At 44.9% G+C, this 24,511-nt stretch overlaps 1 protein-coding gene across 3 annotated transcripts in view; it reads left to right on the top strand.

Annotated features, from left to right (window-relative positions):
• The window catches only part of AFF1 (ALF transcription elongation factor 1), a 193,762-nt gene that overhangs the window by 149,488 nt on the left and 19,763 nt on the right, over nt 1-24,511 (top strand). For all 3 annotated transcript variants that reach the window (XM_087864008.1, XM_045791442.2, XM_045791433.2), the window contains 5 exons: nt 1,451-1,502; nt 9,230-9,284; nt 9,406-9,443; nt 12,086-12,242; nt 17,328-18,275. In XM_087864008.1, the coding sequence (XP_087720134.1) occupies nt 1,451-1,502; nt 9,230-9,284; nt 9,406-9,443; nt 12,086-12,242; nt 17,328-18,275 (1,250 nt within the window). The remainder of the gene's footprint in view (nt 1-1,450; nt 1,503-9,229; nt 9,285-9,405; nt 9,444-12,085; nt 12,243-17,327; nt 18,276-24,511) is intronic.

Here is a 24,511-nt window from a genome sequence, read left to right as displayed (position 1 = left end):
AGCCAGCGAAGACACTATGTGAGAGTCCCTGTGAGTACTTGGGAGAGTGACCTTAGACCCTCCTGTTTGTGGTCCTGCCTCTAGCTTTCTAGCCCAAAGGGGAAGCAGTCATAAATACCATGCAAGAGCTGCTGCCACCACGAGGACGAAGTGATTAATTGCAAGGTCTGCACATGACATTTTTGGGAAATCTCGTTCAGCCCTGTCTCTTTTAGCATCCATATTTCCATTGCTCTCCAGTCCGATCAGGTCCCTATGACCTCATGCCTAAAGCAGCTTCCCAGACGGTTTGTTGCCTTCCTAATGACTATTGCCCATTCCCTTCTAAGTTCTACCAGGTGGCACTAGGTTAATCTCTCTGAGGAATCTGTCCGTCCTGTCCCTGTTACAGAGCTTCGGGGGTGTCTCCTTGCCTAACAGGGTTATAACTTACCATCCTGGCATTCAGCGCCCTCTAAAATCTGACCTTCACCCGTCTTTCCATGATGTCCACACGTTTTGCACCCCGTCCTTACCCTTTCCGACACAGTGCCGTTTTAAATCTTCCCTCTTTTGTGCCCCCACTCACACTGTCTCTGCTGCCTGAAGGCCTTCCTCCTCCTCCTCCCCCCCCCTTTGACCAGCAGTCATTCTGTCAAAGTCTCACCCATCTTTTGTGACACAGTTCATTTTGCTCCTTGTCTAACTTGCCATCTTCAGTCACTACCAACTGAGAGACCGTTCTTCAGATGCCTGGGACAGTTCATTTATGTGACTGATTTGTGTACTCCTCTCACACGGCCTGCCATCGGAGATAGTGGTGTGCCTGTCACGTGTCGCTCCGTCACTTGTACGCTCATCGAGGATGGGGTCGAATGCCTTGAACATCTCGTGTCTATGAGGCAGTGTGAATGAGTGAATGGGGGCAGGTGCTGAATAATGGGGGGACGGGTGAGAGGGAGTGCACGCTCGACCGAGGACAGAGGCTGTTAAAAGGGAATGCTAGTAGATCACTGATAGGGAAGGGCGGACCAGGTGGCAGTGAGAACAGCCCTGTCCTAGGGCTCCCATGGGAGTCCCCCACTGCAAGCTGACATTAGGGAAAGTCAGGTCTCCAGCACTGAGGAAAGTTACCAGCCGTGGGGTGGGCTGTGCTGCAAGCAGGGCTTTTCTGTGTGTGGTTTTTTTGTTTGTTTGGTTTTGGTTTTTTTCTCTCTGTTCAGGATTTTTAGATTCTGAGCAAGTCTTCTTTTTAGAGGTAATGTAAGTGTTCTTATATAATGGGGTGATTGTACTGGGTGCGGGGCGTGTGGCAAGCACTGTGGTTGACTGAAGTGACGTAGACTGAGTGTTCAGGTGGAAAAGGTGAGGATGGGGGTGAGGGGGACGGCACAAAAAAGGGGGATATATAACTAATAAACTCATGCATGTATCTCATTGTGCCGCTCTGATCATTTTCCTTCCCCCACAGAACAACATGATACATCTTCAAAGACCCACACTAACTCTCAGCAGGGAACATCGTAAGTAAAATGCTTTTGTTTATTAAAAGTTTATAACATAACACCATCATTTCCCACGTAAACCCATTGCTTAGATTTTTTTCCTGCTGCTTTCAAGTGACGACTTTCCCAGACTGCCGCTGCGTTGTAAATGGAAGGAGCGCCCCACATCTCTACCTGCGTTAGGCTCTCCTGCTGAAGGTTCAGGCACCACCAGAGAGTGTGCTAAGGGGGTTTCTCAAAAGAAAGGCATTTGAGCTATTCTTTACATATTAACTGTAGAAAATAGAAGATCTTAGCGTTGTAAATTTCAGTCCTAAATAGCAAAAGCTATTTAGCTTTTGCTTTGGAAAACAAAGTTTAGGGGATGTGTACAATTTAAGATTTTTTTGCCACTTTTTTGGCCCCGTTTTAACTAATAAAGAGTGAGTCCTATTGCCCAGCTGTTCTTTATTAAGGCCAAGTAAGTCCAGATACATTTGGGGTTTTTGGAACAGTTTAAAGTACATAATAAAGATTTTCAAATCAGCAATTGGAACCACTTTGTCATTTCTTGATGGTATTGAAGTAATACCTCTTTCTTATAACTGCAGAGGGTTTTTAGGAACGAGGTAATACTCCTTCAGTATCTAATCAGCCACCAACAGCCCTTGTCAGTGTCTTTGGGGGTACCGTGGAAGGGGGAATTGAAGAGCTTGCAGCCCCCTTCACAGAAAGAATGGGGGGAGGAGTTCCCCACCGAGCAGTGTGTGGAGGCGGCTCCGAGGGAAGGCAGCGGCTGTGTCCTTGGGCCTGTGGGGAGAGGAAGAAAGGCCGCTGGATGTGAGCGAGGCCGGGAAGCAGCTTCAGACCAAGCAGGCCAGAGTCACCCCCTCTCATAGCCATTCCGTCAGCTTTCAGGCTCGGGTAATTGGTAGGGACTTAGACCATTTTCTGTGCTGGTTTTGCACCTCAGAGAGATGGGCCGTCCTTCTGCTGAGTGAAACCCCTGAAATCAGAGGTGCCTGCAAGAGTGTGACAGGCGTACTTCTCTCTTCTAACATAGGTAGTGTTTTCTTTACAAAGCTGTTCATTTGCAAGATATAAAATCACCTAGGAAAGAATATTTATTATGATCCTGGTAGGTTGAAGGAGAGGGGAAGGCAGGGCCCTGTGGAGGTGAGGAGGAAAGGGAAGCGTGACAGAGGAGGGAAAGTGGTAGCAGGGCTCGGGAGAGAATGAGGGTGGGACGGTTGTGGTCGGCCGGGCGGGGCTGCTGGTATTGATAAGTGCCGAACGTACCGCGGGGAAAAGGGATCACTTCCGTGTCCCAGTTAATTTGTGAAATGCAGTCATGTTTCAGACTTAGTCTGTCCCATCTGTTAGTGCTCACAGGTTAATCTGATCTAGTGTCAGCGTGAAGGCTCTTTGACATGCAGTGAAACTATTTGAGTGGCAGAGTGCCAGAGAGATGGTCTAATGCACTTTGAATGCCAGAGAAAAAAGTGTTCATTTCAGGATCATGTGTACTGTGGTTTTAAAAATCAATCTAGGTCTTAATGCTTTTTCTTGTCAGTTGTTAGTACTTGGGAATCCTTAGATATAATATTGTTCTCTGGACTCGGCTGCAGGTGACTTGGAAATCTTTCCAAAAATTGCTTCCATTCATCCATTCAGGGCATAATTAGTGAACACATGCTGTGTGCCCGGTGCTGCATTAGGTGTTTGGAAACAGTGGCCACTAAGACAGAATTCTTGTCTTTTTGTCCTGTAACTTAATGCGGGTGGCATGTCATACAGACTAGGTGCTGTGATGGTGACAGGCTCGGGGAGCAGTTCTTTTGGGTGGTGGTGATACTTTGGGAGGCAGGTCAGGAAAGGTCTCTCAGAGGAGGTGACATTTGATCTGGAGCCTGAATGATGAGAGGGAGCCAGAGAATTTCTGCCACGTCTAACGGGGCTTGATAGATTTTGCAGCAGGCTCTGAAGCCATTTGAAAACATGGGGCGTAGTAATTCTTACTGGCGGTGACAACTTTGAAGTAGTTCCTTTGCCTGTGCAAAGCATGGTTTTGAAGGAGCCGGTGGAGGTTAAGTCTCACATTTGATCTAACTGCTGATCTCCTGCGGTAAGTGACCGTAGACTAATTGAAACATGGACTGGAAGATTGAATAAGATATGTTTTAATTCACTGAGAATCTGTTACCCCTGAAGGCAGTTTGTGGATTCCAGCCACTGTGGGATGCTGGGCTATTAAATCCACAAGATGTGGTCTGCTTCCATAAGAATGTGTATTCTGTCTCACCCTGCAAGGGCCCCCAGAGCCCGCCAGAAACTTACCTTTCTAGCCCCCTTACAATCCCTCTTCCCCCATGTTCTGGTATACTTTCCACTGTGGCCACGTTGGCCTCCTTGCTCTTCTCTTCTTTTCTCTTCTCTTGTCTTGTCTTCTCTTTTCCCTCTTCTCTCCTTCCTTCCTTCCTTTTGATTTTATTTATTTGAGAGAGGGAGAACACAAGCAGGGGAGGGGTGCAGATGGAGAGGGAGAAGTAGGCTCCCTGCTGAGCAGGGGCTCAATCCTAAGACCCTGGGATCATGACTTGAGCTGAAGGCAGACGCTTCACCGACTGAGCTGCTCAGGCACCCCCTCCTTGCTGATTTGGATGCCCCCCTATCACTCTACCCCCTATTCCAGCAGTGGATGCCTTCCCCTTAGCAGTGCAGACTTCCCTAACTACCCCATATAGAAAAGCAACCCACGCCCATCTTTACTCTTCTATTCCCCTCCATAGGTTTTTTACCCATTGAAAAAAATACATATTTTTGTTGTTTATTTCCCCTTTCATAAGGGAAGAGTATATACTTCAGTTGCTTCTCTCCTAGACTGTAAGTGCCACAAAGCAGGGATTTTGTCCGCTTAGAGTTATATCCACTGAATCTAGGGCAGGGCCTGGCGTGTAGTAAGTGCTGAGAGTAAATGTGGAAAGAAGAGTATTACACAGAAACTTGCTTAAATACACGTATAAACTATACTTAATATACGGCATTTCCAACAATAATTTTTCTAGGTTTTTCCTGGTTGTCCAGTATGTCATTCTTGCAATTATATCTTATTTGACATACGTATTTTTTTAAGTAATCTTTTTGCCTAACACGGGGCCCGAACTCAGAATCCCAGGATCAAGAGTCGCACGCTCTCCCAACTGAATCAGCCAGGTGCCCCTGTCATACTTACTGATTTAATCTTATTAATTAACTTCAGATTTCCCCTCATTTATATTCTTGTAATTTTTCTCCTGTCCTTATGTGACCTCAGGTTATCTTCACTTCATCCACGGATTTTAAGTAGTCGTTTATACCTCTGACAATTTTTACCTTATCAGTAATAATCTTGATTATTCTATGTACACTTCCCCCTGTCTTGTTTGTCCGTAGTCTCCCGTAGACCGTCACTCCATGAATTTGAATAATGCCAGCCCCTGTCACCATTTGGAGAGTTCCCATTATGTGCAGTGTCACAACTGCTTGAGATGTGTTTTTTCAGTTTTTCATTTATTATGTGTGGCGCCTTCTTCATAATTTGTCGCCTCCTGTCATCTCCTGCAAAACATTTGCAGTCCTTATCTCCACCCTTGATCAAAAAAAGGAATCACAGCCTGATTGCATTTTAGATTTGGGGAATTACGTACGTCTGCTTCGGAGCCCGTCCTCTTTCTCTTTATCTGCCCTCTGTCACCCGTTCTATCCCCAAATCAGTTTTCTGTTTGTGAGATTGTTCAAGGTCACACATTCTCACATGTTCATGAGCGGTTTCTGAAAAGTATTACTTGCCATCTTGCGCACACCTAGTACCAGGGTTGTGACTTACTAATCACCGTGAGCTTGCCTTCACTCGCTCTTCCCCAAATAAAATGGACGGCCTGATCGTAGGAAACACTGAGCCAAAAAGTCAGCTTATTTAAGTAGTTTTGGGGTTTGAATTGAGATGTTACAGGCTGTTGGCAGTGAAGTCTTTGGCAAGCCCAGGACCGGGGAACGGGAAAGGAAGGCGGGCCTGTCCTGTGCGTCTTCACCTCCCACAGTCGGGCTCTGAGCCACTGTGGCCTTGCCTGCCAGAACGTGTCCGCGCTCTGGAAGCTTTGCGCAGCAGCTGCCCGAAGAGAGCATCTGCACAAAGGGGTTTGAGGATCCTTGTAACCTTTAAGTAAAAACCCTCCCTCACCAGTAATGTAAAATGTGGTTAAACCTACGTGTTAGTTCAAAGAGTCGCTGTACCTGAGTATTTGGCTTCTTTTGAGCAGTGCCAGTGGAGGCCATATGGTGGCAAGTGCTTTGAAATAGCTGCTTTTGTCTCGGTGTTTGCAAGTGAAATTAGTCATTTAACCAATTTTAAAAGTAGATAAGGTTTACAGTTCATTTATTTTCATAAGGGAAAAAGAGTGCATCCATTTTATTCCAACAGGATAATTACTGTTTTCTTTGAAATCAGTCTTTCCGGAGCTTTTAGAGTCCGTCCCGTCAGAGTCCGTCCCGTCAGGTAGGTTTTCTAGCCATTGCGCCCTCTTTTGGCCAAGCAAGGCGCCCTCTATTGGCCAGACGCGGCATGTGCCAGCTTCATGATCCTGGGCAGGCTCGGCCGCCACCCTGAGCCCGTGTCCTCACCCTCAGAACATGAGGGGATGGGCAGAGGCAGCCTGCAGGGTTGTGAGTAAAGGCAGTGTCTGCAGAGCTCTGATCACTCAGTGGGCACAGCTACGAGGTACTGTTACCTATTCAGCAAAAGGGGTGCTACTCGTTCAGCCGGCCTCTTAGGGTACCTGCCAAGTTCTGGCTGTAGAAGATGTGAAGGTGAAAATGACTGGGTCCTGCCCCAGAATAGCTTACCATTGAGTGTGTCCCTTGGGCCTTATGCTCTCTTGACCTAGATCTTACTGGTATGAGGGAGACTGGGTCTAAGAGGTTTGATTCCCTTCTAGTGGGTGCAGACGTGGTCACCCAGATGTGCTGTAATTAGTTCTGCCATTTCTCACATTAAGGACCAAGTCTCCCACACGTACTATGTGAAGCGTGCTCGAGTAATGTGCTCGGCCTCAGACATAACTGTTTGTGGGACAAGTCGGGGATTTTAGCAGCTGCTTGCTTTAAATTTTTTTCCTCATCTCTAAAAATAAAACCTGTACCTGTTATCAGGTTAGATTTCCCCCAACTATGTGGATTCTTTTTTTTTTTTTTTTAAATCACAGTGACATTCATGATTAATTTTCTGTATTAGTAAAACTTAGATATGGTTTTTATGTAACTTTTTTTCTTCGTTTTTCTTACTACCGATTCAGGGCAGGTCTGTTAAAAAAAACTTTAGGAGTCTCTTTCTTAGCCCCACTAATAGCATGTTGGTTTATGTTGAGCTACCCATCTGGTGATACAATAAACTCTGGTTTCTGGAAGATTCCGTGGTTACTCTTAGCAGGGGTGGCAGACACTCATAATACACTTTGTTGATTTTTGCGTTGGGGCGCCTGGCAGGCTCAGTTGATAGAGCATGCGACTCTTGGTCTTGAGTTCAAGCCCCACATTGGGCCTATTGGAGATTATTCTTAAAAAAAAAAAAAAAAACCATTGATTTTTGTATTAAATAAATTGGACTATGAATTTTGATTAAATGAAATGCCATGTGTAAATAACCAGTAAATAACCAGTATATCCTACATAAGTGGTAGGTTTTGTTTGACCCTGTTGGTTTATCACTGCTTTTTGAGTGTTTCTTTGGCGATATCTGGAGCACTCCTCCTTCAGAGGTTACTGTCCCTTATCTCTTTAGGTGTCATACCTGCAGGCTTGTTTTGTTATTGTCTACATAAGGCTCTGAAGGGGAAATTCTCGGAATCTGGGACAGCATTTTTACAGTCCCTTTTATTCCCTAAGAGCAAGTAGAGCTAAATGTCAGAACATACGCTTTCTGACTTACTTTAGGAAAATATATTTGTGGAAGCCAGGCAGACCACTTAGCCCTCTGCTTACAACAGGAAGTGTGATTGGTTACCTGATCATTGATGTTTCAGGAAATTAAAGCAAATCAGTTTTATACAGAACCCAGTGACTTAAGAAGCAAAGAGGTCCACTTACTGTGGTTTTTTTCGGTGGGGGTTAATATGGAATACACTGTCAGGTTTTTTGTTTTTTGTTTTCCTGGTTGTGTCATACCTTACATTTATTCAAAGATACATCTTTTATCTTTTGCTTGGGTATACCCCAGCCAAGCCACGACTTGGCAGTTAACACTGTGGAATGACTTTTTCCTGTATACCATTATGATACCTACTGCCAAGTCCTGCGTCTGAAGGCTGTGCTTTCCAGCCTTGCTAAAATAAGAAGGTAGCTCTCATTAGGTAAATATCCAGCAGCATCTACATTTATAAGTAGCTAACAGTGTTCATATTTTTTAGAAACTTCTCACAGGACAGTTCTAGTACATTTGTTGGAGAAAAGAGTTCCTTGGCAGAATTACAACATTGCATGTAGGTGGTCATTATGAAGGAGCCAAGTTCTATTATCTATTTTCATTAGAAAATACAATGATTTTACCAAGGATTCCCAAAATAATCATGCTTGCTTACTTCAGTGGCAGGTTAGTGGGTTCGCAGTAAAAATTGTTGGTCAGATTATTTATTGAAGAGGTGTTTTTGGAACTACTAAAGGGATTGTAACCTCCAATATAATTTTGCTTTTTGGAGCATTAATAATACTTAAGCAGATTGGTTTTGTTTTCACTTGCACTAATAACATTTCCCCAAATAGTCATGCTCATAAATTTGGGAGGAAGTGGGAGCAAGCAATTAATGACTAATTCATTCTTCCGATATGTAGGCATCCCTGTGGAAGATGGTAAGAGCGAGGAGGTAGGGAAGGGCTAAGATTTCAGTAAACATGTACAGATTGGAAAATGGCTTTTTAAAAAAATTGAAGTATCATGTTTGCTCTTAATATGTAGGCTGATCATAAACCAGAATGCCTAGAGATAAGTATTATGATAACTTTGAGGAAGTGAACTGAGGTTTTATTTTCACCAGAATAATAGCAGTAAAGTTAAACATATTTTCTAGAGAACAAGATCATTTGTAATTCTACTCTTTCAACTAATTAGTGTTTAAGTGTGTGAGAATTTGTGGAGGGGGGCAGTGAAAAATAAAGCACAATATTAATAATGTCCTTTGGACAAAAATGGAAGATACCTGCACAGTTTGGTGACCGTGGCCTCGATAGCTTCCTGTATCCTGCTGTGTATTGAGTTCACGTAGAGCACTTTCTAAGTGCCCTGGCACCGTTCTCAGCACTTCACAAATATTCACTTATCCAGGGTTAGCTTATTAATGGTTAATCACTTGTTCTAGTTGGAGACTATAGAAGAAAGTAGAGTGTATCGTGCATATGTTTTTCTCTTTCTTGTTGTTATTGTTTGTTTTGTTAGTGTGGACCTGGGAACTTGAGTCTCAGGGCTGGCCACAAATCCCTGTCTCATGGCAGTTCTGCTTTTTAATGCTCAGAACGTGGGAAAGAGTCAGTCTTGAGACGGTAAAGAGCATGGACTAAACTGGTTTCTGTGTTATTATAGTAAAACTTACCTTTCCAGGAAAATGAAGCATTTGATGAATAAATAAAAATTAGACCTATCCCATCCCTCCCTTTTAATCATTAAGCATATTTTCTATTTATATGCTGAAATAAGTAATTAGAAATTAGTTTAAATCCTACAATGTCTCTGTCCATTTCAGCATGCTTGAAGATGACCTTCAGCTCAGTGACAGTGAGGACAGTGACAACGAACAAGTAAGTTTCATACACCCCGTCATGCTAGGAATCCTCTTAAATCTAATACGTCTGAGCTGTGTATCCTAACCTGTTCTTTGTTCTTTTTCTGGTCCTCCTTCCCCTTGTGGTGAACACCTAGAGCCCAGAGAAGCCTCCTGCTGCCTCTGCACCTCCAAGGTATCGTGTGTGAGTGCGAGCACATGTTTGCGTTTTTCTACCAAGTGAGGAAAATATAGCCTTATTCAGTGCTTTCCTAGCATCTTCATGGGGAAGGACAGGAAGGATCACAGTTAGAAGAAAGTACCTGTTGAATTTTTTGGAAGCTTAAATCAGCTTGGAGAGGTTGTTAACGCTGTAAAAGAGACAATCCCTGTACCCACCTAAATCATCAGTTTGGATGTTTACAATTTTTGAGAGTTCATGGGGCGCCTGGGTGGCTCAGTCGGTTGAGCATCTGCCTTCAGCTCAGGTCATGATCTCAGGGTCCTGGGTCGAGCCCCGAGTCAGCCTCCCTGCTCAGCGGGGAGTCTGCTTCTCTCTCTCCCTCTGCTCCTCCCCCTGCTTGTGCTCTCTCTCTCTCTGTCAAATAAATAAAATTTTTAATTAAAGTAAGTATTTTTTTGAGAGTTTAAAAATAAGCTTAAATCACTTTCATCAGCATTGTATAACCAGTATTTTAAAACTTAACGCTGAAGAGCCCAATACTTCTATGAAAGTTTTTATGGAAGATTTATTTGCTGTTTTCAGAAATTATAAAGCTGAATCATTTCTGTTAATTGTTTTCCATAGTGCCTGTTTTCTCAGTCATGAATTTCTAATTGTTTGAGCTGCTTTCATTTTACTTTATTTCATTTAATAAATAAATAGATTTTAAATAATCTCTATACCCAACATGGGGCTTGAACCCACAACCCCGAGATCAGGGGTTGCATGTTCTACCGATGGGAGCCCAGCCAGGCGCCCCTTAGCTACTTTTAAAAATGAGCTAGAGTGCATTTTAGTGTGATGAAAAATGGCACTCTTTTCCCTTTGTAAACAGCAGCCGTATTCCAGAATATAAGATGCTTTAATTTTTGGAAACGGAAGTTATCCGAACCACCTTTATAGCATTTTCCTCTGGTACTGAATTTAATGATGTAACGTACCAGTACCTGCCTCCCGCGGGCGAAGAGTTCAGCTGTGCGGTAGCTGTTGTGCTTCTCGTGATGTGGCCAACCGTCCTGAGCCAACCGTCCCGAGACGAGCGCAGCGCTAAACGCCTCGCGTCGAGCAGGTGATGCCGTAGTGCGTGCGGAGGAAGAGCATGGATTCATAAGCTCTGCTCACTTGTTTGTGTTCTGTTCTGTTCAGTAATTTCTGGTGGCTTGTGATGGCCCATAAATTATGACCAAACAGCCTACCTTAAAAGTGGAGGAAAAGAAACAAAAGGAAAGGTGGGCAAAAATTAGAAGCAGGAATAACCTGGAAGGTGCATCTCGGTTCCCGTCATCACTGACTCCAGCTACCAGTGTGAAGGGGTCGCAGACCTGAGGTGGCATTTTTCTATGTGAGGAAATTACATCAGAGCATCCTGTGTGTGTTTTAAAATTACTTCAGCTAGTGACTTTATCTAATATTTTTTTGCTCTGCTTATTGTAATACACAATTTTATTCAACAAGTTATTTCATATTTTAGGTAGATGTGGAGGCTCTCAAGGTTACAGTTATTGATTTACTGCTCTGGCCGATCCTTCTGGGGCAAGTTTTTAAGACAGGCTGTGAAATTCGGTATGTGTCCAGCAGTGTGGTCAGCGTGTTTTCTCACTGACCTAGACTTACTGCCCTATTCTTTTTTTTTTTTTTTTAAGATTTTATTTATTCATTTGAGAGAGAGAAAAAGAGAAACAGAGCACAAGGAGGGGGAGAGGCAGAGGGAGAGGGAGAAGCAGACTCCCTGCTGAGCAGGAAGCCCGATGTGGGCTCGATCCCAGGACCCTGAGATCATGAGCTGAGCCGAAAGCAGATGCTTAACCATCTGAGCCACCCAGGCGCCCCGATTTCCCTATCCTTAAAACTTGGAGTAATTAATCTCTACTTCGGCTGGTATTTGGGGATGATCCTAAGCCACTCATAAAGAAAGGCCTCTTTTATAATACTACCCAAGAGTGTGAATGGATTACCTTTGAGGGCACTTTCTCGAGGAACACAATTTATATTCAATATATGATATTCAGTAATTCTCTGGCTACCATTTGGTTAGTTTTCATATAGAGAATAGAGGGAGATTTTGATGTATTGGCTGTTCTTTTGTAAATTAACTTCTTTGGGCTAATATATACTCATTTAAAGGGTCAGAAAGTACATATTTTAGGCTTTGTGGGCCATCTAGCCTGTCTTGAAACTATTCAGCTCTGCTTCCATAGTATAAAAGCAGACACAGATAATACATAAAATAATGGGTGTAGACGTGTTCCAATGAAACTTTACTTAGAAAAACAGGCAGCCTGTCCATGCTGTGGTTTACCAAATTCTGATAGAAAAGCATGACCATCGAGCATAAATTTTGTATAGCTCAAAATGTTCTTCAGGAGCAAAATTCCACAGGCTTCTCCTTTATGTAGCTGTTTGGTGAGCTATTTTAAGGATTTTTTCACTGGTTTTTGAGCCACTGTGGGCCTTTCTGTCAACTGGATGATATTAGTAATTTAGTGATATTCGGTAATGTTGAGGCCCTTTCTTTTGAGTAGTGGAAGAATGGCCAAGGGGGGGAAATGAGCAGAGAGGGAAAAACATCCACCTTGCGAGGTGTCTTCAGAGTCTCTCTTCGGGTCGCTTCACAGTGCTCCACAGTCCCTTCCAGAAGCAGCGGCCTCAGCACATTCCAGCAGTGCCGAGTCAGAGAGCACCAGTGACTCAGACAGCTCCTCGGACTCGGAGAGCGAGAGCAGCTCAAGTGACAGCGAAGAGAATGAGCCCCGAGAAACGCCGGCTCCTGAGGTACCGTGTCCCCCCCAGGAGGCAGAGAGGCAGCCTAAGATGGCAGCGTTCTGTCCTGTGGGGCCAGAGTCTGCCGTGGGCCAGCACTGACCCTGGACTGAGTGCTTCTGGCCGTGGGGCAGCTCTCTCCTACTCCCATGCTGGGTAGAGTCAGCTATTTCTGTTTACTTCTTACCAGACATTTGGCCCTAGAGGTTTGGAGCGGTCTTCTCTCTCCTGTTTGAAACGATGAGTTCTTCTCTGTTGTTGCTAGTGTTATTTGGAAGAGCAGCTCATGAAGAATGTTTTGCACACCATTTTCTTTTCCCTTCTGTTGAAAAAGAAAGCTTTTTTTTTAGTAGGCTGCTGTTTTAATCTTAATGAAAACTCTTTTTGAAATTTCAGGAATGCATGAATTAAGGAAATCAAAAGGGGACAGCCCAATTTAGCAAAGGGCAGGAACGTGAACTAGAAATAAGTCATCAGAGGTTCTATTTTTGAATCCCTAAAAGCCATGCATTAAATTGATGGCGAAGTGATTTTAGCCAGCGCTGTGTTTCTTGCTCGCTTTGCTCCATGTAAAACGGGTAATTGTGTTTGCCTGTCACCCACCCTTGGGAGATACCGTAAGATAAACCGATGAGACGGCAAATCGCAAGCACTAAGTTTATCTGGAGGATTTATGCTGTTTTTTTACTGGATCGTTGAGCATAAGAAGTTGAATAACAATCAGGGCTACCAGATGCCCTCAAAACTTGGAGTAGCAATGTAAAATTATGCTGGGGAAGACTACTTGGTGTAAAGGGAAGAAAGACATTTTTAGTGAATTAGACCAGCTTGTATAGAGAAAATGACTTGGCATATTTTAGATGGGAATCCTGGGAAATGAGTGTTTCTGATAAAGCGTTAAAGTTCCCAGTATTTGTCTCTGCCATTTAGCAATCAAGGCAGTTCCACTAGAGCATGAACTGAATGCATCTGGAGAACACGTACTGAGCCTTCACAGCTGGGGCCGCGGGCAAGGGAGGCTGGGAAAATAACCGAGTGTCCTTTTTTTTTTATTATATACAAATTTATGTCTGGCACAGAGTAAGTGCTCAGTAAATATTTTCTGGAGTGAATAAACGTGAATCAGCATTAACTGCACTTAAAATGCCTTTCAGATTTTGGAAACTACTCTCTGTATTTCTGGGGGCTGTTTCCTTGTGTGATAAAAATTACTGTTGAAATCATTTCCCTGCGTCTCAGGGAAAAAGATACTGAATATACTCTGCAGACAAATTGTGTGATTGTTCCCTGTTTATAAGATCTTTGCTTTATGTCTCACCTTATTCAGGTAGAAAAATCTGCATGCTTGTTTGGTTACTAAAGAAGAAAGAAAATTGAATTAAGTAATAAAATTCAGTTCAAATAAAATGGAAATGGTACCGATTTGGCTGAATAATTGAAACTCGAAAGAAACATTTAATCTGGTGTTTGTATTAATGAAACCATTGTATCTTATTGCTCGGAAGGTTGCTGGAGTAGATTTAGAGACTCTTAGTTGAAAAATAAATGTTCCCATCCTACTTTATTTTTTTAAATCGCCTTACCAAATAGGCTCATATTTGTCCCTTTGTGTTGAGCAAATCTGTCTAGACTTGGGCACAGTGTTATGTCATGTCCTGACACTTGACGTCACCAGAAATATTTTGTCTGGGTCTAGATTTTAAACCTTTAATTTTTCCCAGTGTATTTAACTACCTTCTCCCCTTTGAAAAGAAATACCTGCCTTATTGTAAATCTCCTGTGTAAGAGTCATGAATTCCTCAATGAGCCACAGTTACTAGCTTTAACTTTCTCACCCTTTTTTAAATCTGTTTTTAATGCTGAGAATTTTCCTTTTTATGACTCCATTTTAAGTTCATTGGACAAAGTGGTCCAGTGATCTTATGAGATCTGAAATGTCCCATGCCTGTCAATGGGCTGGTGGCGAACTTACGGGGAAAGCTGCTTTCAGTGTCTGCTGGATAGTGTGAATCAAAATGTAAATCGCAGCTTTTCAATAGATGGAGGACGAGTCTTTTTACTGCTTCGCTTCAGAAAAAAAAATGCCTCTATTGTCAGTTATTCAAGGATCTCCGTAGTTTTCTAGTCCATTCATTGTCCGGTGTTCTTGTCGCGCACTGCCTTTGTTAATTTGCCTCCTAGACACTGGGTACCTTTCCATGAATTCTTTGACTTAGCTCCCTGTCCACCCTGTGAGGTTGGGAGCTGTGTTTTCACCTGTCAAAAGGTAGTAGCACCAAGACTCAGGCCCATGGCCATCTAACTCTGAAGCCGTTTTTCCTAGGACACCGTGCCCCCCCCCCCCCCTCTCTCTCTCTCACTCTTCTCTCCTTTTCTTTTCCTTTCATTTTAGGACTCCTACTTACTCATGATGACAGTGTTTTTACAAAAAAAAAAAAGAAAGAAAGAAAGAAAGAAAGAAAGAAAGAAAGAAAGAAAGAAAGAAAGAAAGAAAAGAAAGAAAAAGTAGGCATATTTGTGCCTAGCTCAAAACTTTTTATTCAACATCACAATTTATCCTAAAATACACGAAGTTCTGACAGTTTGAGGAGTTAGGAGACGTAAAGGGACATACAGTCAGACATTTATGGAAACGCCTGATGAAGACAAGTCTGGTATTTTTTCACGTCCAGCGTGCAGTGTTTGGGTTGCGCTAGCTGTGGGAGGCTGGTGGCGGGGCACGAGGAAAGGCAGGGCAAGAAAGCAAAGTCCAAACCTTGATCCTACCCAGCACTTTTACTTAAAATTCATTGTGAAATCGATTTCAGTCAGTCCCTTATGGTAAAGTTTTCCCCATCCCAACACCCGAATATCTGACCTTAAAAGAATTCTATAGATTTTCCATCTTTTATAGCAGGTCTGTAGAAAGGATTGGCCCTACTCTTTCTCCTTGCCTGGGCACATAAACTCAATTTTACCCTGCAATTGGGCCATATGCCTCCCTTCTGGACATTTTTAGGACCACAGTGGAAGAATATGTGTTTTATTTCTGTAATCAGGACATTCCTTTAGTAGGACATTCCTACTAAATGTATCTTATACTGCCCTGTTTTGGGGTGGGGGGAGAGCAGATGTTATTTATACCAAGAATGACTTTCCTTTTTGGTTCATGAATAAATACTTTTCTATAGAGCATGTCAGTGATTCAAATGGAGCTGTAAACTTAGCCCTGATGAGAGATCCATACCCGTCCCAAGAAAGAGTTTGAAGGGTTTGGTTCGCAAGGTGAATGGCAAGTGATACATCCTAATGCCTTGTCCCCAGTTAGCTGTCTGGATTACAACACCCTAAAGTGTTCACAGGAAATATCGTTTGACAAGTAGGTATTGGGTGCTACTCTTTTCTCCACCCTTAACTGTCCTCCTGTCTTGTTAGAATATGGAATACAGTTTTAGATTTCCTGTGGCAAAATAAATGCTTGGCACATTAGAGTAGTTTCCTTCTTCCCTCTTCCCTGCTCTGAAATTCAACTGAGAGCCTGGGTATAGAGTTGATATTGAAGGAGATCTATTATATTAAGCAGCAGTAAGGGGCAGGCAGAAAAAACAGTTCTGCGGCCCTCTTTGTGGCCGAAGTTTAGTCATACCTGGTTCCTTCAAGTTCCTCTTCTGTAATTATACCAAACCCAAACTACCTCCCTGATCATTCTATTAACTAATTTTTTCCTAGGCAAAAACTCCACATGTCTTGATGTATTCGGTTGTTGTGTTTTTATAGAGTTGAATTATTTGGGACGTTCCACTTGGGAACATTGTTAGCAGTCTTTCCCTGTAAAATACCATCCACCTACTGGAGTGAGCTCCTTATCCATCATCTAAACGGTTAAATCCCACGTGCAATATCTTCCAGCTAACGTCCTGGTGCATCGTGTGTATGATTTAGTCATTCATACAAACCACCCGTCAGAATGAATGGATCTTAAAAACATGTAGCATGTCAGTGATGTACTGCCCTCTCAGAAGGTGTAGTCAGTGCTTACTGTGTTAGCCACGGATCTGTTTCCATGTGGCCTGAGATGGATCGGTACGGTAGTGTGCCTGTAGAAATGCTCAGGTAAGTAGCTCACTTTACCGCTACATGCAAGGCGTAAGAGTGGAACTTGGAGAGGCAGATGTCACTAGGTCTTCTGTTAATAATCTGCTTGGAGAGCATGTTGGGATACATCGGCAGTCAGTCAGCCACAAAGCCTTAAACCGCAGTTAAGAGCCCAGAAGTCAGGAACGTCTGTTTGTTAGTCATATCAGATGTGCTGTCATCAGTCTAATCTCACTGCTTTTAATTGTGTGCCTGGAGCCTCCCTGTGTTTCTTAGAAAAATAGGTGCTGTTTCAGGTAAGATTGTCTGTAACAAGAGACTTAATGTTTGATTTTTTAAAGAGTTAAAGTGGGACTAAACTTAGGGACCAATTTAATTGGTCAATGTGACTTCACTTGTTCTCTTACCAAGGTATAGAATTTGAAAATCAGGCTGTAATCCGTGATCATCTGCAAGCCTGGTCATGGATAAATGTTTAATGTTTTTAAGTAAATAAAAGAGACGAAATCAAGTCTTGAGGAAAGTCATTTTCAATGGAAAACTATGTAAAAAAAACAGGATAAAGCCTACAGGTAATCACTAAGAATTAGTGTGTTCATTGGCCTTCTGAAAATCCTTTTGATAAAAGGATTCTGTTTATTCTTTATTTCTCCCTTTATTTTCTGGTAGTTTACAAGCCAAAATGTGTCAGTTCTGTCTAAATTACACTGTAATTACCATTAGAATAAAATACCTAATATTACAGAGATTTCTCAGCAATGGTCAGTGGTGGTATCTCATGGTCTATCCTTAGTCAGTAGCTGCTACAGCAAAGGTTCCTGTAGCACAGATTGGAAGATTGTGTGAAGAGTTAATTATTAAGAGACTCTGACCTGTAATTAGAGAAGGATGAAAAGGACTCGAATTCTTGGGTTTTGGAATGATTGCACCTCCCTGGGAGAGCCCCGTACAATTGGTTGACTAGCACAGAAGCGCTTATCGTCCTTGGTCAGTTCACATTTTTCTCTTGTCCTTTGTTTTTAGCCCGAGCCGCCTCCAACAAACAAATGGCAGCTGGACAACTGGCTGACCAAGGTCAGCCAGCCGGCAGCACCCCCGGACGCGCAGGGGAGCACAGAGCCCCTGCCTCGGCACCCCGACAGTAAGGGCAAGGGTGGAGGCGACAGCGGCGGCCCCGCCCCTGGTCACGAGCACTCGGAATCCAAAGATCCTCCCCTCAGAAGCTCCAGCAAAGCCCCTCGGGGCGCCTCTGAAGGCCCCCACGCCGGCAAGAGAAGCTGTCAGAAGTCGCCGGCGCAGCAGGAGCCGCCGCAGAGGCAGACGGTGGGAACCAAACAACCCAAGAAGCCCGTCAAGGCCTTGGCCCAGGCAGACTCGCGGGCGGGCCTGCAGGTGGAAAGTGAGCCGGGACCCCCTCCGTACGGCTCCAAAGACCAGCCTTCCAAAGACAAGCCCAAGGTGAAGACGAAAGGGCGGCCCCGTGCGGGAGACAGAGAGCCCAAGCCGGCGGCGCCCAGCCCTGGCGAGCGGAAGAAGCACAGGAGCGGGCCGCTGGCCCCGTCCAAGGGGCTCTCGGGCCCCGAGCCCACGAAGGACAATGCGGGGGCCAGGAGCCCCGAGCACTTTGCCCTGGTTCCCCTGACCCAGAACCAGGGCCCACCCCACAGTGGCGGCGGCGGCGGCAGGACTAGTGGCTGCCGGCGCGCTGTGGTCGTCCAGGAGGACCGCAGGAAGGACAAGCTCCCGGGGCCTGCAAGAGACCCCAAGCTGCTGTCCCCACTCAGGGACACTTCTGCCCCGCCGATCTTGATGGTGAAGATAACCCTGGACCTTCTTTCTCGGATACCCCAGCTTCCTGGCAAGGGGGGCCGTCCAAGGAAACCCGAGGACAAGCAGCCTCCCGCAGGGAAGAAGCTCGATTCGGAGAAGAGAGGCGCAGACAATTCAAGCAAGTTGGCCAAGAAAAGAAAGGTGAGTGAAGGGGGCCTAGCTTCCCTCTGCAGTGTGGATTGTACCTGCTGTTGGCCTGGGGCTGGCTATGACCCCTGAGTTGTCCTAGAAGAGGCGGGAAATCTTGGCTCCGATCTGATGTAGCCTTTGCTCCTGTACCAGAATGACCCTGTCACTGTGGGCCTGCATGCTTCCCACTCTGCCGGCAGGCGTTAGCAAATGCTAGATCCCTTTAGCAGTCTTGCTAGTTTGAGAAAGGGTGAGGCAGGCAAGGTAAAGGATATCTTGTTATAGGATAACATAGCATTTTGGGGTACATTTTTATTTTTTTCTGATAACATTGGTATTTACCATCTGACCCATTATTAAGTTTTGCCCTAGAAATTAATACCTTACACGAACTGAAATGTTAATCAGTATTCTGAACTACTGAAAGAACTGCTATATGCTAAATTTTACTCCTGTGGTATGTTCCTTTTTAGTACTGGTACTACATCTGTATTTTAACTCATGGCTGCCTAACACCTCATTAATTTGAAACTACCAGATTTAGAATTTGTGACCTCTATTAAAGGCTTTTATTAATAAGCAGAACATTATAAGAAAAAAGTTATAGAGCTATTAAATGCATGGTTAGGATACCTTGTTGAGTAATACCGGACTGCTAGTAGTATGTTGTACGGTATTGAAAATCTGTCATTTTAGTTATCACAGTTTTTGGAAATTTCATTTAAGGAACGAACATAGTGGGGAAGAATTCATGGGGCCCCTGGGTGGCTCAATCGGTTAAGCGTCTGCCTTTGGCTCAGATCATGGTCCCGGGGTCCTGGGATCGAGTTCCGCTACTGGGCTCCCTGCTCGGTGGGGAGTCTGCTTCTCCCTCTCCTGCTCCCCCTGCTTGTGCTGTCTCCCTCTCTGTCAAACAAATAAATAAAATCTTTAAAAAAAATATTCATACACTACTTAAGATCCTGAGTTAACTTGGACATACCACTGTTTTGGACAGTCTTCCTTCCTTCCTATATTCTGAATCACTGAGCTCCTGATATACTTTTTGCTAATGCTTCATGGTAAAGATAAGTGAATTTTTCCCTCTGTGGCATTCCAACCTAATCCGTTCAAGATTCAGAGTGAAAGGCACAAGAAGGGCCAACTCTTTCCTGCTGACAAGGGATAAAAATTTTTAACACTCTTGTAAGAACACAGAAAAACTTCTTACGCAGTTGTGGAAGTTGAGCTAAGAATAACAAAGGACAAAAAGATCACGAAGCCTGCTGTCCTGTCTGTGATTCGACCAGTTACTCCACCAGGTTAAAAATATAACATGACTTTATCAAATAGCAAAGGGCGACTGTTTTCTCCAGAAGCTTGTTGAACGAGACGTGAGGGTGTGTATTACCACCATAACCGCAGCTGGCCACTCAAGCTAGGTGGGATCCAGTCCTAATTGGTGGTGCTGCTTCAGCCAGAAGAGGGCATATTCCCATGTCCGATAACATTTAATACGGTGTGTGTGTGTGTGTGTGTGTGTTAAAAGCATAAAACTTTATGGATGAAATTGTCATGGACCCGGCTAGGAAAAAGGTGCCTGCATCTCATATCCCCGAGAAAGGTTCAGAAATACCCTCCTTGGGGCACCTGCTTAGTTCAGTTGGTTAAGCCTCTGACTCTTGCTTTCTGCTCAGGTCATGATCTTGTCTGTTGTGGGGTCAAGCCCTGCATGGGGCTCCACGCTCTGCAGGGAGTCTGCTTGAAGATATTCTCCCTCTGCCCCTCCCCTTGCTCGCTCTCTCTCGCTCTCTCTCTGAAATAAATAAATCTTTAAAAAATGCACTCCTGTACCACCCCTTTCTCCTGGGAAATCTTTTTATCACATTGTCCTCCAGCTGTCATGTCTTGTCTAGTCTCTAGTGAACCTTCTGCATTAGCTTGAGTGGGGAGAAGGATTTGCTTCTAAAATACTTACAAACCAGGTGGGAATGTTAGGAATTGGAGGGTCCCCAGACAGTTCTCAGCCTGGTCCACACCCCAGTGCAAATCTAGAAGCATTGCTTGTAGCTCTGGAACAGGAAACTCAGCTCTCCTGTTGTGTGTGAGCCGTGCGCTCCAAAAGGCCATTCCCAGCCCTTGGTCTTGCTGCACTCGGGCAGCTCATTTAGCTCCCTGTCTGGAGGATGGAGAAATAATGACCCCTCAGCTGAGTCAGATGCATGCTTTCTCGAATGCTTTGGCAGGCAGCAGAGAGATCTGCCCCTGGGAACAGTTTGCCTCTCTGCTGTGATACCGACAGGATCAGGGTCTGAACCAGTGGTTCCAGACCCTGGCTACACATGCTGGGCACCCCAGGAGCCTTTATTGCCGACGGCGGAGTTTGCACCCCCACCCTTCCCCCCTCCTAATGCCTAGTGGAGCTGGGACCCGCTGGAGTAGAACCATACCACGGGGCTGAGATTGTGCAAAGCTGGTTCTCTGGATCGAGACGTTCTTGCAGGGTGCTCCATTGTGACATCATGGATCTAGGCAACGAGGAATTCCTTGCCTAAAGTATGTCACTAGTTAGAAGCTGTCAGATAAATCAGTTTAAAAGTAGTCCAACTGTATACTTACTTCATGCTCAGAGAATCATAGTCTTTGGGTTTATTCCTGCTGGGTTCTAGGTATTACGAATATTGATCATATGACCCTGAGATCCGTCCCAGTGTGGGCGGGCTCCCCCCTTTCCTGTCAGGACCCTGACTCCCACTGTTTGGGCCTTCCCCACAGAGTGGCTGCCTCCCCCCAGCGTGTGCGCCTGGGCCCCAAGGCAGGCAGGGCTGGTCTCAGTTCAAGTCTGAGTGCTTTTCCACAAATTTGGATGGTGAAGATTTGTTCATTGCTTTCATTTTAAGTGTGAACACTAGAAAAAAGCTCTCTGAGCGGTTGAAGAATGTGTCTGATCCTTCACATTAGTGAAATTTTGGTTTTCTTCTGTATTTTCTTTTTTGATTTTTCAGTAGACTCCATGCCCAGCATGGGGCTCAAACTCATCACCCTAAGATTGAGTCACTTACTCTACTGACTGAGCCAGCCAGGCGCCCCTGACCTTTAGTTTTTCATTTGGATTCTGTCTGTTTCTCTTGTGGTGCAAAATTTAGCAAATATTTTCAGAGGGTTAACAGGTCCTTGAAGCCATTTTAGACTTAAAAGCAGGAGAGGGTCATCCTAAAGACTTAATGGTGGGTGACAGCCGCTCTGATGAAGCTGTTGGATGTGGCACCTGGAGAAAAGTATTCACTACCTTGAAGAACTGGGCAGGGGGCAGTTCATGATGGAAAAATGGAGAAAATTGTGGGAGAAAATAGGCGTGACTCGACGTGTAGTGCTCCCTACAAAAACTACAAATTTCATCATCTAGCTTCCAGTTTAGAATTTAAAATACAACTCGTATTTTCATTTATATAATTTGTAAACCAATCTTAACGTTTTCCAGACTAGGAAGACAAATGGAAGTCGAGAAGTACGAAAGAACACATACAGTCAGTCCAGCGCAGTTGAGAGCATTCTCACAGCACAGCTAACGTGCACAGCGCTCCAGGCGTGAGCTAGGTATTCTAGGCACTTTGTAGATAATATCGCATTTAATTTCCATCATTGCATAGATCGCCTCTCAAATAAAATGCCAGACTGTCCTAACCATTAGGAGACAAATACCTGAACAAGGAGGTATATTCATTCAAGCCTCCCTTTTCATTTTTCTAAATAATTGCTTCACTGACCAAGAAGCATTGGCATTTTTGGAAATAACATTTCAGAGCTATCACTTATGTCAATTTCAGGGAATGGGAAAAGGAAGTTCTGGGATGTGGTGGGAAAGTGTGCGTTTTTATTGCTTGCGGATGGTTGGTTCAGTCTTTTCCTTCTATCCAAGATCTAACTGTCTTTTTTGGATTGTTTATTCAGACCAACATTTCTCGTTAGTCGTCTTCAAAATCAAGGGTTTGGGGGCACCTGGCTGGCACAGCGGTTAAGCGTCTGCCTTCGGCTCAGGGCGTGATCCCAGCGTTATGGGATCGAGCCCCACATCAGGGTCCTCCGCTATGAGCCTGCTTCTTCCTCTCCCACTCCCCCTGCTTGTGTTCCCTCTCTCGCTGGCTGTCTCTCTCTGTTGAATAAATAAATAAAATCTTAAAAAAAAAAAACAAAAAAAAAACAAACAAAATCAAGGGTTTGAAAAGTCACCTCTTATAGTTGCCTAAAGCCACTGATGTCCGATTTCTTCGTGCCTTGTCTGTTGCCCTCAGAAGAGCGTCATAACCGTAGGGGCATGGTTGCCAAGATGCTTTAAACCCCTCGTATGCCTGTGTATTTTCTCCCCAAGAAGAAGTGGGGAAAGTGGGTTAATTTTCCTTTTCTGTAGTACTGTGACTGTAATCTGTCTTCTCAGTAAGTCTCTGCCCTCGTTCTTGGTGCTGATTGGACCTGTGTGTCATCGTCTTAGGGAACCTCCTGCAGAGGCAAATCCCAAATTTCCCGGAAGGCTGCTTCTCCACTTTGCCTATCCCCAGCTGCTACCAAGCCCACTTGCTTCCCTGAGGGAGATGACAGCCTTACAGTTTGAGTGCCAAGACCCTACGGGTTACTTGTTCAGCTGCTCCCTTTTCTAGAGGAGATCCAGGAAGGCTCTAACATCAGTTGGCTGCTTGCTTAGCAAAAGTAGGTCTGGAGCTCGTGTGGACTCCTCCCAGTGCAGTGATGTTCTTCTCTTTCACACCTGATGGTTTGTTTGTTTTGTTTTTTTTTTTTTTGGTACCCAGGTGTCTGGTTGGGGGGATTATTGGAGAGAGGCACAAGGTCATAGTTCAAGATTGGTGATATACTGACTCTGACGGAAAGTCATCCTGGCTCAGTCCCTCTGTTGTCCCCATTCCTGCCACTCCAGTGTGCCATGTCCCCACCCCCACCCCTGCCAGCCCTTCTGCATCCGTTCCCCTTTCACATGCTCCTCCGCTCTGTCATAGCTAAGCTCCTGTCAAAAACTCTGTGGACTAAAATGAGTATTCGTTTTGAACAAGCTGTCTTCATTTTCCGTTTGCTACCTGTGGGTACTTAGATGGTGAGCCAGATGCCGGGGCAGGCAGGAGGCTGCCCTGAAGGTGTTCTCCTGCAGAACCCGGCGGGGCCCAGCGCAGCGCCAGCGCTTCCTTTTACGGTCTTCAGGCTTGCCCTGCGCTGTCCTCTGTAGGTGGGGCGGCATCTGGCGCGTAGTCCTCGGCTGCCCGACCCAACAGGTTGAGGAAAGCAAACAAGTTAGTTAGGAACCAGTCATCAGCCAGCAGCCGCCTTTTGTTGTAGATGCAGGCCCTGTTGAGACGCTTATCCTTGTGGAAAAAGGGAACTTCCGAAGCCCAGAGCTTACATAGGCTTCCCCGTAATGGGGCTTGATCTGTGGCTAAGGAGATCGGGGTGCAGGAGCCTTCTTTCTCCTCGTGAAGAGAGAGTACATCACTCTTGTCTCTCTGCTCGTCCCAGAAAAATCTGAAGAACTCCTTGCCTCCTGCTTTTCAGTCTTGGAATTCAAGACTACATTTCCTGCCGCTGAGTACTGCCCGGCGCCCTGTTCAATGGCCCTTTCCTAAATCCAGCCACTTAGGCTGAGAGGCCTCAGCTGTGCCCCTCAGCCGCTCAGCTTCCCTTCTGGGCCAGTTGCAAATACTTACTCTGGGGAAGCCTCTGTGACTGTTCCAGACAGAAAGATGACAGGGTTTCAAGTGCATCGTGTGCAGAAACACTGACCTCAAGCCCACAGGCTTGAACTCAGTCAAGCAAGGAAAATCACCAGAAGGGGAAGGTAGCTTCATTGGGTTGAATGGCTGACTTTCTGCCAGCTTAGGGAGTACGATCGGTTTGTCACGCTGCCTGTCAGCGTCATGAGCATGTTACCCCAGGAAGTGCCAACACAGGTGTTAAATGCTGGTGTCCGCGTTCGCGTTTGGTGACTTCTTGGGGTTTGGGGCTGCTCTCTTGAGTCACCGATTGGCACAAGCCAGGGGTAATGTCCAGTTCGTGCGGGCTGACTCACTGTGAGTCTTTTATTTGCATGCGTGGTGTATAAGGTCTGCCGCTGTGGTTTATCGTCCTGACTAGCATGTCTTAAGCAGCATGAAGGTGTACAAACAAAAATGAACTCTCATTCCACCTCTGGGGTTTGGTGGTTCTTTCATTTGTTTGTTTAAGGAAGTACCCTTGTGGACAGTTGGTGCCTGTTTTTCCCATGGGGA

The sequence above is a fragment of the Ursus americanus genome, chromosome 8 (genome assembly GCF_024610735.1).
Source record: "Ursus americanus isolate L20-20 chromosome 8, mUrsAme1.1.p, whole genome shotgun sequence".
Lineage (NCBI taxonomy): Eukaryota > Metazoa > Chordata > Mammalia > Carnivora > Ursidae > Ursus > Ursus americanus.
Note: the sequence above shows the minus strand (reverse complement) of the source record. Positions and strands in the feature narration are given on the sequence as shown.